Genomic DNA, 20,982 nt, shown 5'->3' with positions numbered 1-20,982 from the left:
TCCTCCACTTCCTCCCAGTCCGGACACCAGAACGCATGCAGCGAGGACACACCGCCTCAGCACTTTCGTGAGTGTGTGTGCGCGTGTGTGCACGTGGCCGCGTGCGAATGTGAATTATTGATGAGGACGCAGCCTCAGAAGATCCTGCCAGGCCGTCCTGTGAGTGTGTGAGGTTGGAAGGGTGTGAGTGTGTTTATGTCTGTCAGTAGAGATGGGGGAGAAGAGTGCAGTGCACCAGCAAAAACAGCCTCCTTACGATGGACTGTGCAACTACGCCCAAAAAATTACATCCTGCTTCGGGTTGGATGGTAAGCACAGTTTTGCACATGATTTATGTGTTTATCTCTATAGGAGGCTTGTTTTCTTTGTGTTTGCACTCGGTTTGTGTTCATGTTGCATTGTTTTCCTTGGCAAGGGAGTTGTCTCTGATATGTGCGCTGAAGCTGGACTGGTTTTTGTAAGGAGAAACGGGGCGGTTTGCTGTGCTGCAGAAAGATTTGTTCTCACTCTACCTCTGCCTTTAATGTGCTGTGTTTAGTTGGAGCTAATTTGCTGTACGCTCCACTTCACAGAAGAAACTCCTCCATAAAGGGAAGATGGAAGTGAGTGAAGAGAAAAATATAAATCTGAAAGATAAAGATTAACGTAGATGGGAGAGCTTGGCGTGCCGTCTAAAACATACATGAGTAGGACATGTTGTCCTGCCCATCCATTGACTTTGGTGCTCTGTGGTGCCAGTGTTGCTTTGCTCAGATACTGAACTGATATCAGTGGATGAATGATTTCAGTGCTCGAGAGCATGTTGAACTCTTCAGTCTATTTGCTGTTCAAGTTCAAGGCATGTTTAAGATGTTAGAGCTCGAGTATCATATGAGTAGAGTTTAAGATGATGTAGCATTTTTGGCATTCGTTGCAATCAAACAAAAACAGCTGGAAGTCACTTGCCATTTTTTAGGATTACAGCAAATATTGTGCAGTTTTAGAGTAATACTGCACTGATCTATCTATCTATCTATCTATCTATCTATCTATCTATCTATCTATCTATCTATCTATCTATCTATCTATCTAGTTTATACGTGTGTATATATATATATATATATATATATATATATATAATTGTAATTTATTTATATGTAAGATATTTTTATGTTTTATACATGTATACATACATGATTGATTAACAGAAGCATTCCCATGTGTTGTTTTTTTTAGTTTTCCTTTGGATATTCACCAAAAACAATATCTGTCTTACTGTTATTAAAGGGATTTAGCTATTTTTCTAACCTCTTTCCAAAACACCGACATGCCAAATCTGATGCCAGCAGTCCAAAATACACAAAATGATAGACAAGCAGAGTTTCTGATTGGCTAAATACGCTCTGTGCAGCTACTGAAAACCCCTATCGGTCAACCACCTTAGCCTGAGGCATTTTAACTTTTAACATTTTAGCATCAACATTGTCCAGTGCATTTGAACTCATTTAAATTCACCATGAGCAACCAGAGGCTGTAAAGGTTAATATTCAGCGAGTCCTTCCTTACCTTTTTGCGTTGTATCAAAGGAATTATAGGAACATTTCTGTTCTAAGCACAAATGTTTTCAGTATTTATCGGTACATTTATTTTCTCCTTTTCATAACATTTTTTGAAATGCTTTTCATGTTGAGGTCAAAGCAGTGCATGAGTCATGTGAAAGGCCTTGAGAGAGATCGGAAGAGAGCTTCATATAACGGAGACAGAAGAGCTGTATTATTCATGAAGCCCTATATCACTCAGAAGCAGAGAAACATCACGAGAAATGCAAGTTCATCCCTCTTTCTCTCTCTCTCTCTAAACTTCTTCCATCTCAATCACGCTAAATCCATCTCGTTACATCTCTCTTTTCCCCTCCCTTTAAAATCTAATTTTCAGTTGACATGTAAATTATGTTCAACATTTGACAGTTTAAAGATTACATGCATAATACTAATCCTCCTCAGTCTGCTATAAAATCTGCAGCATCTGCAAAACCCTTTGAGGCTCTTTTTAAAAACCTAGTGCTACAGTGTTTTAAAGTAGAAAATATTAAATATGACACAAAAACTGAACATAATATTCAAATTTCAAATAGATTAAATGCAATTTGTTATTATGCAATTTGTTATTAAATAAATCGCAATGTCTACACACAAATATGTATACAAATATGTATCATAAACGTGTGTGTGTCCTTCATCCAGATTTTTCAGCAAAAGTTGTTGTATTGTAATATGGAGTTACCTTATCCGTCAAGGGTAAACATGATGCAGCAGTTTGGTCAAAAGAAGTTATTTTAAAGCAAGATAATTGCCCTTTTGAACAACCTTTCTTTAAATGCTGCTTATGTAGGCATTTCTGTAGGTTTTGGAACACAGCCTGTGTCTGTTTAATAAGCATAAACTGCTGATCCACATCCTCTCTCCAATGCATCTGAGTGCAGAAAGACCCTTCGCGAGGTCTATCAGAGCACCACACATCTGTTCTTAAATCTGATTCTTCACCATGTAATTTCATTAAGGCTGTGGGTTGGTGCTTTTCTCCAGGATTTATTAGCATTTGGTGAATTATCTCAGTCAGTCAATGACAGTGACTAAAGCACTATATGGACAGTGTTATTTTCCTAAACAATGTTTGAATTATAATGACTAATATCAGTGTTATTTACCAAACAAGTTTTTATCAGATCTTGTTTGGATGCAAGCATGTTGTATTATTAAATATTATAATATAATTTATTTACTTTATTATTTTATATATAATAAATGATTATATAATTATTTTAGAATTATATCTTTATATTAATATATTTTATAATTTATTTTAATTATTACAATTATATGTTATATATATATATATATATATATATATATACGTTTCCTTTTATATATATTTTTTAGTTATGTTATTTATTTATTTATTTATTTTACATTGGCTGGATGCAATCACTACTTGCCACCAACTGTTATTCTGCCCAGAAAGTTGGCAGTAAGGTTTAAAACCCATAATGAAGGTCGACCAGGCAGCACAACAGGAAATTTTGCTGTAGTTTCAATATTAAATGAAGATAAAAAATAAATGAAAAGCTGATTGCAATGACTGTGTAACAGAAGAGACATACTGTATGTTTAAGAGACAATCCCCAATAGCATAAACTGTATTTTTTTTTTTTTTTGGAGAGTCAAGTCCCTGCGTTAATTTATGACCATATGTTCTCACCTATTTTCTCCAGGGGCACAGGAACAACTGGTGAGGTGTGGGTGGGACTCATGAATTTGCAATGGTTGTGGCGTCTCTAATCTCATTTAAGATTTGCAAGACATTATTTGGACTACAATAGTTTAAAGTATGGAAAAAAATAACATTTTAATTATTTCTGCAATATAGTCTCTTTGTTGTTGTTACATCTGATTGTTTCATTCTCATGGTTTTTCTTTGGAAATTAGATTTTCTGTGATTTAAAGATTTAATTTAAGCATTATTATTGATCTACATCTATTAGAATCGGCACAGATGTGTTTCCAGCTAATCTTGTGCATTACATATCAGTTGTACACTCTTAAAATATTTTGGGTTTTTTGGGTTTTTTGCAGCAATGCCATAGAAGGGTTCCCCAATTGAAGTTTTCAGTGAATGGTTCTTAAAAGGACTTTTTATTATTCTAATATTCTAAAGAACCTTTTTTCACCATAAAGAACCTGCAATGGAAGGGTTCTGTGGATATTAAATGTTCTTCATGGAACCATAAATGCCAAAAAAAGAACCTTTATTTTTACATGTGTATTAATAGAAAGCGGCCTTTGCTTGAGAATTGTCTAAAAGCTGACCATTCTTGATTTGGATATAGAGCACAGTATTTTTAGTTGTGTTGGTAAACCTCTCACCAAGGAGCTTGTACCATTGCAGACACTATGGTGGCATTGCTTGGCCCCGTCCAAGAGATAATCACAGAGTAGACGTCAGGGTTAATCCGCTTAGGCAAAGGCAAGGAGCTATTCGAGCCACTTCTTACTCTCCAGTCTGGCATGGGGTTCACCTGTGGTCTTCACCTGAAGCAGAGGTAAGACGTATCATTTTCAGGTGAGGAGCATTACATCTGGCAATCGCTTAATCAGGACGAGCGAGCATTTGGTTGAAGATTTAAGATTTGTTAATCTGAAGATCAGAGGTCTTTTGGTTGGAGTTTAGCCCTCTCTGCAGACTCACCTGCTGGTACGTGACCTCTGACCACTGGGTCAAAGGGCATTCTGGGAGATCACTGGTCATCATATAGCCTGGATATTGAGTCTGTTGTGGAGAAGACAAATTCCTAAAGCGTTTTTGTCGTTGTTTTGAGGACTAATTGAATATTCGGAGGTCCCGTCGCCATGCCTTCCCTTCCCACTTTGAACAGCCTGGGGAAACTCTGCGGATCTGGACGCAGTCAGCAAGTGGATCGCACCCGGATCAAACGCACAAACTCTGTCAAACGCATATCTGTCATAGAGGATGGACGTGTGGCAGAAGTGCTGTACCTCGTCCCGAAAGAGTCTGTGATGCAACAGCTGCCGTTCATCAACCCTGAAGACTATTACCTGACTGAGAGCCTATCACCTGGTATGAACAGTTATGGAAATAGCTGAATATCATTTCAATCTGTTTTGCTCCAGAAATCGGTCATACAGTATATAGTCCAATGATCAACTGAGCGATGGTAATTGTCCAGTTTAGTGGTGCATTTATAAGAAACTTAGTGCGTCCTAGTTATGTTGTGTCTTTGCCTCCAACATGATTTCATTAGTATTCATATATTTGCATGTAAAGTGTATTTCTAGCACAAATACATTGGCATGCACAGTGAATCTTATATATGTTTACATATGGGTGAGCAATATGACCAAAATCTTATATCACAATATAATTATTTTTGCTTTAAATAGGTTCTTTATGATATCAAAATTTTTGTTACCATACAAATTTCAGAATTCTTGTCACCAGTGTCAATATCACAAAAGGTTAAATTTAAAAAACAAAATAAAAAAAGCTCACTGAAGACAAGTAAACAGTCAGCGAATAAATAAGTATAAGAAACTAATTACAAGCAATAGGACAAAAAAAATTAAGTAGAACAAACAAATAAGAAATGCTACACACATTGTATAAACTAATATATAAATATATATTTCTTATTAAAGTTACAAAAGTGATTTAGTCAAGAGCAGTGAGAGATTTTCTCTCTTTTGTTGTTTGATTAACATGAATGACGGACGGCAGGTATATTAGATACCTGTCTGTCACTTTAAGAGCTGCCCAGATCCAAAATACTGTTGCATGTGTTTTCTTTCTCAGCTGTTTCCTTTCACTTGATACCTAAATTACTGTCTTTACGAGGATACTTGCAAAAACAGGCATTTCGACACATACAAGTGTGTATACTTAACCGTTCAAGGCCTATATACCGGCAAAAATAACTCAGTATGTTCAATATGTGCTCCAAATACTCCAAAATGAATTCTCTTTCACTGCTGATTGCATTTCAACTGCTTAAAATCACTTGTTTTAAAACCACAATGCTTAAGTATGCATGGAAATTACACGTTTTCGTGACCACATAGCACAGCTACATCACGAGAGCATGTAACCGCAATAGAGAAGATAGTCGATAATCTCTACAAACAGTGCCACCAACTTTTACAATTTCCATCTGGATTTCCTCATAAAAAGGTCTTGACTCTGACAGAATTTTAAAAGTTATTCAAATGTGAAAGGCTATACATTTTAGATACTGTCAATACAATACATACAGGCATTGTACTTGTCATTGTCTTTCTGAATGTTCAAAAATGCACAATGAACAATTTGCATATGCATGCAAATGAGATCATCCTGTCCAAACGCTAGAAATGCTTTGCTCGTGTTAGTGGTGCTCTGTGCTGTGAGTTTCCACTGGTTGTAAGTGTGCTAAAGCAGATTATGAAAGTGAATGTCTCTATTGCTAAAAAGGGATTGCATGCTGTTAATGGGATGGAAGTAATTAATTATGCTAATCAAGAGGTAGTTCCCATCTATAGTGCCAGGAAACATCTTGACACACAAAACTTTTGTGGGTGTATGTATGAAGAGGATAGTGCATTATGCAATGCATTAATCACTACACGGATGTCAAAAAGGATAGTTACTGCTGATGAAAATGAGTTTAAGTTTTATGTAACTGTAAACTTCTTCAAGCATGCTTGAGGCAACCAAAAAGGCTTTAATATTACAAGAGAACCATCAGTCAAATCCAGCATGTCAGATTTCCTCAGTCTTTGGATTTATTGGGATTTGCTGTTGTTTTGGTAAAGATTTACACATACTGATCAGTGGCCTGTGGAAACGGAACTTCATTTTGATTTTCTTAAGGAAGATATTTTTTTACTTATTCTGCTGTGTTCAAAATTTGGGGGTGCTCAAGATGTTTTTTATTTATTTATTTGTATTATTTAAAAGAATACTGTTATTCAGTAAGGATGCATTAAATTGATCAAAAGTGACAGTAATGACATTTATAATGCAAAAGGTTTCTATTTTAAATAAATGCAGTTCTTAAGATTTTTAATTCATCAGAGAATCCTGAATAAAATTAAAAGTAAAAACATGCATCAGTTTCGACAAAAATATTTTCACAACACAACAGTTTTCAACATTGAGAAAATAAAAGATAAAATAAATGAAAATAAAATTAGCATATTATAATGATTTCTGAAAAATCATGAGACTGGAGTAATCATGCTGAAAATTCAGCTTTGCATCACAGGAATCAATTACATTTTAAAATATATTCAAAAGAAAACCATCATTTCATATGGTAATAATACAATTGTAAATATTACAGTTTTACTGTATTTTTGATCAAATAAATGCAGCCTTGAAAAGCATAAGACTTCTTTCAAAAACATTAAAAAATCTTACCAACCCCAAACATTTTAACTGTCTGTTCCTATTGTCATAATAATTTGGATAATGAAACAACAACAGGCGCTTAGTTAAATCTACATTTCTTTTTTTACATTTTAAAGTCAACTTAAAAGTAGTCGAAAAGCATCTATTTCTTTCATTGCATTGCGCTCATCTAGCCAGAACTCATCCTGTGCAAAAGGCCTGTAACTACATATTTGTCGATTTATTTTCAAATTGCATTTTCCTCAGCCTTGCTTTCCAGAATCTACCGTATAGATCTGCTTGGCCCAATAAGAGGAGTTTACTTCCTGACATACAGTGGAGAACTAAGAGCTTTTACAGGGTCATCTGAGAAGGGCAGAGACACACTGTAAGTGTGGAGTCTTGCAGCAGTGTTATTGGGAAAGTTAATGGAATGACAAATCAATGAAAATGCTCTTATGTAAATAACAGTGAGTCATAATTATTTAATAGTGCAGTGCTTTTGCATAGTCATTTGAACAAATTGATATGAGTTTGACGCATGGGAAACAATTTTGAGATCTAAATTGGATTTGGAACTGCATGTCATCTTGTTAGTGTACCAAATCAAATGTTTCCAAATTATTTTCACAAGAAGAAATGTGTTAGCAATGCACTAAATCAGTCTATGATATGATGTTTTATTAACAAAGTTCGGGAGGAGCACGTCAGATACTTAGCCTAATTAGACACAAGTGGCACGCAATCAAGTAATCAATGCACAGATATAAATACAGCTGACATACCTCTACTCATTTGACGGTTAATCAGCATCCCTCCACCACCCCTTCTCCACCATTACCACTAAGTTCTCACCACACTATACGCATTACGTTACTCGTGCTAAATATATGTAAGTGTGAACTCGTGAAGAGGTAAAATATGTTTTTGCTTATGGAAAGGCGTCCATTGATGCTTCTAGGCATGCGAAGGAACTGGAAGTGTTCTGAGGTCAAGCAGCCTTCTCAGGTTGATGATCCTCAAGTTCCCTCTGATCTAGCCTCAACCTTAAATGGCACACCAACAGATCGCCCATTCGCTCACCACCTGATGCGTATTGTACAGAAAAAGCTGTCTGAAATCTCCATTGCTTTTTGCACCAGTAAACCTGGAACCTTTACAGTCTTGAATAGCACTTTTGAAGAAGAAATAATGATTTAATTTGTTACAGTTTTCCAGGGTAGCGATATCAAATCTTTGACTCTTTGTTTTTTGGCACTTTTAAGCAAATTAACCAGATATTTACAATCAGAAAAGTGCATTCTGCTTTGCTTTTGGTTTATGCTTGTGAAATTATTGTACTAATTTTAACAGACAGAAATTCTGGCTACAGGCATTTCTGTATTTTCAGTATAGCTTCTTGTGAATCAATACTGATTCAGTTGATTGCAGTTGCAGTTGTTTCTATGCTGTGCCGCTCAAAACGGCCTGAACAAAATGAACGCCAGCAGACAGAGAACGTCAATTTTGTGCTTTTAAGAGCCCTCTAAAAAACAGTCACTAATGAAACTTTTACTATAATAAAAATGTATATGTTTTTTGCAGAATGTTTTGTTTCGTCATACGTTCTTTTTGCTAATGTTGAGTGTCACTCAGACTGTTGTACTGTGATGAGGCTAATAGGATCGTCACAGCTTAATCACAGGGATATTCATGGTGGATTAAAACCAGATCATGTCATGTCTGCTCTCATGATCCAGACAAGCCTGTGTGATCTGTAAGGATACATCAGGTGAAGACAGCACGGCCGGTCTGTCTCAGCACAGTCGCTGACTTGGCAGTTTAGTTATTCTGACTACATGTTGGCCAAATGATTTTTGTAGTGAAGAATATTTGTATTTTTTTTTTTAATGTATTTTAATATTTTTATTTCAATTTTGAAATATGTATTTATTTATTGCCATTTCTATATTTTATTTACATTTATATATTTTAGGCCTGTTCTATTCTTTAGATGTTTATTTTATTTTTATTTGCTTTTCATAGTGTTTAGAGCTGTTTTTGTCCTTTATTTTATTTTTTTCTGTTTTATCTGATATATCAGTCAGAGTATGACATTTTGTGTGTAGTATTTTAGAATACATTTTAAAATGAACATTTAAAGGTGAAGAGTGTGATTTTTATTCAGTTTTCGATTAATTTTTAAATATTTTTTATTTTATGTGTGTGTATGTGTGTGTGTGTGGGTCAAAGACCAAAAGGGTATTTACAAGCATCAAACCAATAAAAGTTTAATACAGCTTTATTTATTTATTTATTTTTAAATCTGTACATTAGCATATGTCCTGGTTAATTTATTTTTTTTCTAAGCAAAAAATAGCTATTAACATACATTTTTACCACAATTTATAGAAAAATAAATAAATATTTACCAATCTGTGCTATTATCCTTCAAAACAATAGGTTTTACCCCTTTTCATCAGCTTATATATATATATATATATATATATATTAACCCTGAACCACTTGACTTGTTTAATGCTTGTTTTTAGTTTAATCAAGCCAAACTGGCAGCTACTGCTTGGCAGAGCCGGGAACTTCTAGACTGCAGAGGAAGATGGGCGAGTCCTCAGATTAATGAGACAGAAAGGGGGATGGGACAGACGGACGGAGGGATGGATGGAGGGTGGGGGTGTCAGGAGGAGGAGACAGGGGTACAGGGGAGCAGGCACGCATGCACGCGCCCGCCTGCCTCTGTTGTTATAGGAAGCGTTCAGCTTTCTGTCATTCACGTTTTCCTCTTATTCATCCGTATTAGATTTTTTGCTCAGCTATTTGGATGCTGCATTTCTCATCTCACTGGATACGACTCTACCGCTGCTGATTATTGATTCATCTGCACTTATCTCTGATGGTCATGGTCAAGAAGAAAGGTAATTGACAGTGTGTGTGTGTGTGTGTGTGTTTTGGTGAGAGTTACTGACCATCTATATATCTCAGTGTGGTCACGATGCAGACTTTTAAGAGTAAATAGTCACTTTTATACATTTCAAGAGGTTTATCAGAAATGAATCTTGATGATCACATGCTGTTCGTCATCTGCAGGGATGCTGGATTGATCCTACTTATTTAAGGTGATTCTGATGCTGTATTGGTTCAACAGTGGTTGATATTCTTAGTTTATGTCCAGGTTGCACTGTGTGCTTTCTGAATCACAGGAACTGTTATATAAGAGAAAGAGTCGCTGTGTGCTGCAGTCGTACCTGTCAGGTCTGCAGGTCATTGGATCGGAGCTGACGGTCGGTTGTGGGATTGTTTAATCTGAGTTTACGGCACGTCTCTGTTGTTTCGGCAGTGTTGCAGCTTTAAATGGGATGCAGAAGCGTGAGGTAGACACGCGCAGCCCGCAGCCGTCGCCATAGCAACGCTCACAGGAAGGTAGAGGCCATTGTTTTGTCTCGCCTGCAGTGGCCTCTTTCGCTTTTAGGGTGTCTCTGTAAAGACGTCTCATCCCTGCTGCAGTTCATCTGCAGAGACGCAGTGTTTAGGTTCATTTCCAGCACTGACTAATGAATATAAATGGGACATTTATTACAGTCTTTTTCAATACTGCAGACTGCAAGTGTAAAATTTATATTTGTATGCATACACATGTAGGTACACTTGAATTAAAAATGTACTCATATAACCAAGTTAATTATTTTAAGATTTGTCCTTATAGATTTATATCCTTATAGACTTTTGTTACTGATTTATTTGAGAATATATTCAGCTCTTTCCTTTTAACTCATTAAAATCAAAGGTAATTTGATAATATGTAATAATATGATACTATAGTATTGGGTTGCTGGCATAAAAATATCTTGCCAAGTGCTTATGCTTAGGGATTTATATTTTTATACATAAAGTGACAAGCAAACACTGTGCTAAAATTGTCATATAAAATCACCATGTAAAAGTAATATGTTATTTATAATTATTTTATTTTGCACTTGGTGCCCACGGTGGCATTTAATTTGGTTAGTTTCTACCAAGTTTGATACACAACAAACAAAACATCTCCACGCTTATATAATCAGCAGTAATTATAATATGCATAATTATATATAAGCAGTCATCATTATATTTTTTGTTTGTTTTTTGTGGGATGCATTACATCGATTAAAAATAAAAATAAATAAATGCTGTTCTTTCAACATTGATAATCAGCATATTAGAATGGTTTCTGAAGGATCATGTGACACTGAAGACTGGAGTAATGATGCTGAAAATTCAGCTTTGCATCACAGGATTAAATTAGATTTTAAATTATATTAAAATAGAAATAAGCCATTTCTCAGTACTGCTGTTTATATAGGATTTTGTTTAAATAAATATATAGCCTTCCTTGGTGAGCATACAAGATTTTTTTTCAAAAACATTAAATTCTTACCAAAAACGTTTGAAGGGTAGTGTACTTTGGAATTTAAGGCACAAAAATATGGTAAATTTAATGTTAATGGCATGGTATTTTTGTATTCCTAAAATGGAATTGCATGTACCCTTCATGAGAAGTCAATCAAGAACTGTACTGAGCTTGCAGGGAAGCAAATGAATCTAAAATGATAGATGAATCTGGCAAATGTTGTAAGTTTTGATAAAAATGTACTCCATTGTTTTGTGTTCTGTGTATTCCTCTAGTTATTAGAGTATTGTGTTGTTAGTTTAGCAAAATGCTAGTGCAAAACACTTTTTGAAATGAATTGCATTCCCTATCATACACTAATCTCGTTTCATCCCAGTGAAGGCAAGCTGTCTGTAGTCAGTAGAGCGAGTCAGTCGGGCTGTAGTGTCTGTGATGCTGATGTAATATCAGTAATGCTGTGCTCTCAGAGCTGGAGGTTAGCTCTTCTGACCAGCCCACTTAATCTTGTGCCACTTCAGAGCTTAATCAGCATAAATGCCTGCTTGTGTGGAGGAAGTGGTCTATAAAGCTTCACTAAGAATTTGAATGAGGTAGTGAAAGTACAGTAGCTGTCATCTACTCCCCTACATTATTACTACTAAACATGGGACCCGTCAGTGCAGTTTTTTTTTTTTTTTTACATTAGTGAATCATTTATATGGCTTGTAAACTGTGAGAACTGTTATATGAGAAAAATATGCTTGCAATTGTAAGATATTAAGTCACAACTACCTTTTTTTAATTACTTTTTTTACAGGCTTCCATAAGGACCTGGTTCATATCTAGACACCAGAATATCTATGTGTAAATTATAAGATGACCTGTTTTTTTGGGAACACACACTGGATCATCACATTTTCACTTCCAAAAATTTTACATTTAACAATATTTTACTGTAAAATTACATTAGGTCAGCTACAGCTTTTCACCATACAGCATAAGGGAACTACCGTTAACTGTTTACAGCTTTTTTCTAGTAGAATTTTAAGAGTCTTTTTAAGAAATTAGTACTTTTTATTCACAAGGATGCATTAAATTGATCAAAAGTGACAGTAAAGACATAATGTTCAATTTCTATTTCAAATAAATGATGTTCTTTTGAACTTTCTATTCATCAAAGAATCCTGAAAAAAAGTTACTTGTTTCCCTAAATCAGCACAAATGCTTTTAAACTGATAATAACAAGAAATGTTTAATAATAATAACTTTTGTGTAATTTTACAATAAAATACTGTTAAATGTTCAGTTTCAGGAAGTAAAAAAAAAAAGAAAGTGTTTTATTATTTACAGTGAAAACTGTAAATTGATGTTCCCAGAATTCTCATTAGATTACATTAGGGTTAATATTTCTAACTGTAAATTTAGGTAAAGTCTGTAAAACTTAAAATGTTGCTACTGTATTTTTTAGTTAACTACTGGTTATTTCACTTTTTTTCACCATATAGGGTAAGGGATCTTATCGTTAACCAATTGACGATAATATATATATATACGTGTGTTTTTTTTTTTTCATTTTCGTTTCTCAAGAATATAATTGTTCATAGTCCCCACTTTCCCTGTTCTTCTGAATTGTTTTAAAACACTATATTTTACAGATTTCTGAAATGAACAAACTTCATCCCACCACTGTGGTTGTTTAACTTTAAATATAGGCTTTTTAATTAGGAATCTACCTGCTTACTGTAAACAGTCTGTCAACATCTTAGCTGCTATATTAGTATCTTCTTCCACTGCAGTAGAAAAGCCACCTAAAAAGTTTCCAATCAGTGAATAAGAGAGTCTTTGCAAAAACTGCCTCTCACCATTAGTTCCCCATTTAAATCTTGTCCAGGTTCTTACATCTCTGTGGTTTTTTGACATTTTTGTCCTTGATTCAACACTACTTAACCTCATGGTGTATGATAGTGAGAAGTGATCAGAAATATCTAAAGAGTTCACTGGATATAATAAAATAATCAATCACACTACATCCAGCTGCTGACATAAATGTAAATTAATATATTGCATGTGGTAGTTATTATAGTAATGATCATTTTGAAGAGTATAGAAAATCAAAAGATAAGGTTGTTAATAAATTTGGTTGTGTCTTTTAGATATGTGTCGTAATTTAAACATTAATTTTGTAAATGGAAGAATTGGGAAAGATATCGATGGCCTTTACAGACTAATTATAATAATAACGTAATATTTCCACACAAATGGCATTTTGGAAAATGATTGCAGTGCAGTTTGTGTGCAAGCACGGAACAGAAGATAGTCCGAAATAAAACAAAAATGTATAAATTAAATATAGATTAATCATTAGCCAAGTTTCCATCCAGTTTTTGCGCTGTTTTGTTATCGACAAAGAGAATATGCGGGAACAATTTATTTGAAACAAAACAGCCTATTATTAAATTGTATAGGCCTACATAAAATTATTTTTAGTGTCATGAGTTTTTTGGGGGGGTTTTTGTACATTGTTATAGATTTAGCTACTTGATCATCAAGCAATAATCATAAACGGGTGCAGTTGTATTATTATTATTTTTCTCATTAACATTTATAGGAAATAGGAATGTTCATTTCGGATATCTTATTTCTCCTAACTGACCAAAGATATTCTGTTCAAACAGAAAACAGCGCGCGAGTAGTCTTTCGCCCGAATGCTTTTTAATCACTTGAACTTTTAAATTAACAAGGCTTAAAAACACATGCAAATTACAAACTTACATGAGGATGCTGCAGTGGCCCGATCGGGCAAGTGACAAATCCGTCTGCTGTCCCAAGCCTCCTTCACACTGGCCCCGGGCCATCGGGCACTCCTTATTGTCGAGCCCTGCAGATTATTGAAGTCAGTTATACAAGAAAATACTCTTTCAGTTTTTATACTTCTGAATTTAATTTAATTAGTTTAATTTTATTTATTTTTTGGTGGCAAATAAGAAACATCCCAGAACAACCTCGAAAACTATGAGAAATTCCATAGCAGTTGATGCCGATAGCCTTGTGGGCAGCGGCAACATATAGCGTTGCACTATGGGCGTCCCGAGTTCGAATCCCAGTTCGAGGACATTTCCTGATCCCGCCCACTCTCACTCTCTCTCTCTCTCTCTCTCTCTCTCTCCCACTTCGCTTCCTGTCACTTCTACACTGTCCTACTAATATAATCAAATAAATAAATAAAAGAAATGCCCTAGCAACCATCCACAACACCATAGCATCATGTCAGTAAATTTTGCATGAGCAAGCACCATTCAAATCTTGTTTTAATCTCATAAAAGCAAGGAAACAATTGACACTGGTTCATTTACATTTTATCTCACTCTACTTGTTCCCCTTTTTCATGTTTTTAAATGTAATTTCACTGATATTTTCATGAATACTTAATGTGTTTGGAGGATAATGGTGCTTTAGCTCTGGCAGTGAGAGATACGGCTCTGATCCCACTTTCCAGTGCTTTGTTTGGCCTGGGACGGGAGGGTGTGGAAAGGGGGCAGGGAAAGAGGGTCGCCTCATAAATATGTATGAAAAAAGTCTGCGTCTGTGAAATGAATGTCCCACAAGACTCGTACAATCCAACACATGCACACACATCCAGCCCTTCCTGTGATGGTGATTCGGCAGCACAGGGACTGTCTGTGTTTGATGCTCGACACTCTGGGACAGAATCAGCCGCTCCTCCTGGATTAGTGTAGACATAGCTGAGAGAGGGAATGATGGGTTAGAATGGAGTACACTTAAAAACAAAGCCTCCAAAGGGGGGGGGGTCAGTGTAAGAAGAACCATTTTGGGCTCCCCAAATAACCTTTCAGTGAACTGTTCTTAAAATAACCACTATTTTCTTAGTGTTAAGAGCATTTTAACAATCTGAAGAACCTTTTTCGAATATAAAGAACATTTTGTGGAATGGAAAGATTCCATGGATCTTAAAGGTTCTTCATGAAACCATCAATGCCAATGAAGAACGCTGACAAATAGAGGATCGCAATAGTAGAGGATGTTTTGGGTGATGCTCAAAACTAATGCAGATCAATAATAGTAAAAGCTTTGTGCGTTTCAGTCTGTGTTGAACACTTTCTCCAGGGGAATGAGGAATCATGCAGTATGTCTCAATGCACAATTGATAATCAGGTTTTGTTGGCATCTGAGGTGATGTGGTGGTATTTTTGAAAGGGATATTTCACGGTACAGGATCTGCTGTGTGGATTTTATTGGAGGCAGAGACATGCATTTATACAGTCTTTCTTGTGACTTTTTTATGTTTTCAGCACTGCTTGCAATTTGATTTCTTGTCAAATATCCAGTTTACAGCCATGATTTTAAGGTGCAGTGATACTTTTTATTTTTGTATTTTTATTTTAGACACACTACCATCCAGAAGTTTGTGTTAAGATTATTTTTTTTATGTTTTTGAAATGTTTCTCTTGCTGACCAAGGCTGCATTTATTTGATCAAAAATACAGTAAAAACAGTAATATTGTGAAATATAATTACAATTTCAAATAACTGTTTTCTATTTAAATATACATTTTTAATGTAATTTATTCCTGTGATGCAAAGCTGAATTTTCTGCATCGATACTCCAGGCTTCAGAGTCACATGATCCTTCAGAAATCATTATAATATGCTGATTTGCCGCTCAAGACACCTTTCTAAATATTATCAATATTGGATACAGTTGTGCTGCTTAATATTTTTGTGGAAACTGTGTGTTTTTTTTTTTTTCTTCAGTATTCTTTGGTGAATAGAAAGTTCATAAGTACATTTAGTTGAAATCATTATAAATGTCTTTCCTGCCACTTTTCATCTTTTTAATGCATCTTTTCCAGAAAAAAAGAAGAAGAAAAAATCTGACCTTATGCCTTTGCACAGTAGTGTACTTAAGCTTGACTTTGTAATGCAGGTCAAAGTGGACTATGTTACTGAATGTAATATTGTATTTCACATTCAGTAGCTCTGCACAAGCATCTCATATTCCACACATACTTGCGCTGTCGCTCTGTAAGTACTAGTATAGACAGTGACAAATCTTGTGTTCTTTCTGTACAGTGGCCCATACACAGGAAACTCACCACCAGACGGAGAAGCCTTTGATACGCTGTGCTAAATGTGGGGAGGTGTGCAAGGGAGAGGTGTTACGAGTGCAGGCCAAACACTTCCACATCAAGTGCTTCACATGCAAAGGTGAGTGAATAAATGTCTTATTCACATATACAAACGGTCAGTCCCTGTTACATGCAATGGAGACATTCAGTGCCATGAAGCCAAATGCTGAATGAGGAAGAGATGTAAATTAGAATTATGATACACTCTCATAAATAAAGGTACAAAAGCTGTCACTGGGGCGGTACCTTTTCAAAAGGTACACTTTTGTACCTATTAGGTTCTAATATGTACACTTTAAGTACTAATATGTTCCTTTAAGGTACCAAAATGGACTCTTTAGGTACAAACATGTACCTTTTGAAAAGGTACCGCCCCAGTGACAGCTTTTGCACCTTTATTTCTGAGAGTGTATGTATGAAATATTCAGAGACAGAATTTATTAGTCTTCAGAAAAGGGGAGGTGTATACTGGACTTTTACTGTTGTCTATTTTATAGCTCTTAAACTGAGAGCACGACAATCTAATAACATGTCTGGGTCATATTTTACCATGGCCAAAATCAAAAGAAAAGCATAAGAAATGTTCTTTTGTTTTTACAGAAAAATGTTAAGTAGACAGTTTTTGACAAGTTTTGTGAATTTGGTTGCATATTCAAAGTGAAATCCTCCCTGTCTGAGAGTCTGTAAGTTCTGGTTTGATGAGTTTTTCCTATAAATGTTTCTGAAAGCTGTCTAACACCTCTTGTGTGCGTCTCATATGACTCATCTCTCCTGCCAGAATTCAGGATCACTGTGTAACTGTTATAGATGAGCTCCAGCTTGACCTATTTAGCATGTGTTTCTCAGAGTCTACGATAAATCTTACAAATATACCTGACCCACTTGAATTTGTAGTCAATATAGCAATACCTCTATATGAACAGGTGAGGTTACCAGCAACAGTGAGTTACACTTTAAATGGCAATAGATAACATGAACTTGATTTTTTTTGTTGAAAACATTGTAATTATTATATTTTTTAGAGGGTTAATTTGTTGAATGATAAAATAAAAAACTAGAACGTACAGTATACACTTTTTATGTACATTTTTACCTAAAAGTTTTATATTAACAAAAAAAAGTGTATTTTAATGAACTTTTTATGGACTACTGAAATCATTGTGTAATGCTAATCTCATGTAATAAGGCTCATATGACTGAAATTTCTATATATTTTTAACATAACTTTTTTTTTTTAAGACAAGGGTCATTAGGTGACGTTCAGACTACCTTACTTGCTACAATGCTTTGTGCTGAACTTACTGACATAGTGTCTGATTTACCACGTCACTATAGTAACCCCAACAAATCCATCTGCTTTTAACAAAACACTCAAGATTATTGACTATTTTGTCAGCAACACTTGAGTCACATATAGACCTGGATATAATACAGTCCCACATTGTGAAGTAAATCCTGTCGTGCCTGAGCTGTGATCCAATTAACCCAGAGACTTTCCCTCTGTCCCGCTGTCCCACTTCAAGAGAGCAGCATTATGATGTAAGATGTGCTCTGTGAGAACAAGCAAAGCTGACTGACACAGTCACATCTATGTGGCACATGACCATTTTTGGGGATTAATTAATGGAAAGAGCCTTGTACATATATACACTACAGGTCGAAGTTTGTACATTTATTGTTACAATTTTTTCACATTTTAGATTAATCATCATCAAAACTATGAAATAACACAATATGAAGTTCACATGTATGCTGGACAGTTGTTCCTGCACTGCTCCAACTCAAATAAAATAAAATATAATTGAAGTTTTCTACAAAACTAATTTGCAATTTTTTTTAAATTAAAATTATTTTAAGATAATGAGAAACATATTTCTGTGAAGTGTGTCCAAACTTTTATTTTGGAAGTATACATTACATTGGCCTGTAGTAGTAATTTATTATTTATTTATTTTTACAGCCACAGGGCTAAATTATACATGCTGAAACATGAAAACATGACTCTCTGTGTTATTTTAAATTGATAAATACTTTCTTTCTGTCACACTGAAGCACATGACAATGTTAGTGTTTCGGGGGAACACTTTTAAAAAGCTACTTTTAAAAGTAGTGTATCACTTAAATAATTGCTTTACTTAAAAAGTAACATATTACACATATGGTCATTTTTAGGACTAAAAAATCCTGATTTGTCGTCGTTTGTTGGTTTTGTTGTGTTTCTTTAGCTTCAGCTAGACAGAAAGATCTAAAATTTACAGTATGTTGAATATTTAAACCTCAGCCAGCCCTTTTTTCCTCACACAGGACTGAGTTCATGTCATTCTATGACCTTTGACCTCACTGGCCTCTAAATAAATCACAGACAGAGACAATGACATTGACTGAGGAAAAGATAGAAAGAGTGACTCAGCAGACCTATTTTTGAACTAGGGATTTAACAGTTCTTAAATTATAAATATGCAAGGTGATAATGAGAATGAGATATTAAAATCTTTTGTGCCAACTCTTGATCAGACTACACTGAAATTGGAGTTGAATTTGAACATGACCTGTAGTAATCTGAGCAGATAATCAGTGTAAGAGCTAATCATCTACTTTGTGTTCAACACCCTCAGGGATTATGCTACCCTTACTTGTAAGTCTGTGTAATAATAATCAGTTTATCTAATCATCTAATCACTTCAGAGCAGCATAAAGATGACTAGATCATTCTTTTCTTCATTTGTTGGCACACAACCTGCTTTACTTCCATAACGTGACAAATTATGTACAATAAAACCAATGTGTATTAAAGGAATAATTTACCCAAAATGAAAATTTGCTTAAAATTGACTCACCTTTAGGCCATTCAAGATGTTTATTTTTATAATAACAACAGATTTGGAGAAATTTAGTGTTACATCACTTGCTCACCAATGGATCCTCTGCAGTGAATGGGTGCCGTCAGAATGAGAGTCCAAACAGCTGATAAAAACATCACAATAACAAGTGATGTATTGCTTCATTTCTCCAAATCTGTTCAAATGACAAAATAAACTCATTTTCATCTTGGATGGCCTGAGGGTGAGTGAACTTTCAGAAAATTTTCATTTTTGGGTGAACTTTTCCTTTAAGAAAGTGGTTCCTGAAGAAAAAAAAGTTCATTTTAAACATTTTTTTAACACATGAACATATTTCAGTTTTCCAATTGCATATCTATTTTTAAAAGTATATATTTAGATAATTTTTTACATCATTCTTAAATCTCTTAAACACATGCAAATGCATGTAATTTTAAAGTTAATACTAAACCTATCAGCTCAGAATGAATAAAAGTTTAAAATCTGGATCTTGGAGTTAATGAATTCTTTTGTGTCTGGGTCGTCCAGAGATGAAAGTCAGCTTGTAGGAAATGTGTCAGAGGGCGTTGTTACCAAGTCTATTACTTATTCATTTATTCATCAGATCAAATGATTTAGTGATGATTTCCACATTTTCAAAGGACATGCTGTCATATTGTTTATTCCCTAATAGACTGATGTGGTGCTTTTTTTGGTTCAGGTTAATTTAGGGATGCTGGGATTAATATTTTTGTGTCTTTTTTTGCTCTTAGACCCTTTTACTTGTGTTAAAGCTGCATAAAAAATTTACTTTTCCATAGTAAATAGTATGTTATTCAATTTTAGTATTAAAATAATACATTTAATTTGCATATTTCAATTCATAATTCTCTCACATGATCTGTGAAACTACCATGGGGTTGAGTTGTCCTCATACGGCCCCTGCAGAAGTTTCTCAGTGCATAAACTCATTTGATCGGAGCGGATGGTGTAGAAGGCTATGAGAAACACTGGAGTGAGTTACATAACAGCACTGCAGAGCTCTCCTGCATACTACGTACACATTGTACACGTCTATTATACTTCAACCTGCTCGTTCTCTCTGTAAATCTCACACGCTGCATTAGTCACGGCCTCGAGTCTCCCCACAGGGACCCAGAATGAGGTGCGGAAAGCCATGAAAGATGGTTACCTTGTCAGTATTGTTTTTGTGTTTGTGTTTTGTAAAACCAGACTCCAAACAGAAAGTGGCTTAAAATGAAACACAATGAGCTCTAAATATGTTTCAGATTAGACATGTCAAGGTTTACTGACTATTATGTTTTCTCAAGATCATGGTTTGGCGATTGTCCTCCACCGAGGTTTATTTTTACAGTTGCTATTTCTAGTGCGCCAATTATGCTGCATTATCCTGTTACAAGAACAGAAATACATGATAAAGAAACCATTATATTCTTTGCAAAATCAAGGTTCACCCCCAGATTTTTGTCATAATTTGTTCACCGGCTTTTGTTTCAAGTCTTTGTGACTTTTTTACAAAATATTTTTGAAAAATGAATTAGGACTGGGGCTATATTGAGCTCCAACACGACTGGGCTATATAGCTAAAATATATAAATAAATATATATATATATATATATATATATAGAGAGAGAGAGAGAGAGAGAGAGAGATACAGTAGGTATCATTAAGCTGTATCTCTATATTTATGTAGTTTGATATTTGTGCACTGAA

General features: G+C 34.9%; 1 protein-coding gene across 12 annotated transcripts in view; it reads left to right on the top strand.

Moving 5' to 3' along the window:
* Positions 1 to 20,982, top strand: part of ablim1a (actin binding LIM protein 1a) — a 48,036-nt gene that overhangs the window by 5,590 nt on the left and 21,464 nt on the right. For 8 of the 12 annotated variants that reach the window (XR_009273954.1, XR_009273955.1, XR_009273956.1 and 5 more), the window contains exon 2: positions 16,373 to 16,507. Coding sequence is in view for 8 of the 12 variants with exons in the window: in XM_058796145.1 (XP_058652128.1) it covers positions 16,373 to 16,507 (135 nt within the window). In the remaining 4 variants the exon portion in view is untranslated. The other 4 variants (XM_058796149.1, XM_058796143.1, XM_058796150.1 and 1 more) reach the window with 4 other exon arrangements.

The sequence above is a fragment of the Onychostoma macrolepis genome, chromosome 13, assembly GCF_012432095.1.
Source record: "Onychostoma macrolepis isolate SWU-2019 chromosome 13, ASM1243209v1, whole genome shotgun sequence".
Taxonomy (NCBI): Eukaryota; Metazoa; Chordata; class Actinopteri; order Cypriniformes; family Cyprinidae; genus Onychostoma; species Onychostoma macrolepis.
This window is presented reverse-complemented; position numbering and strand designations above follow the sequence as displayed.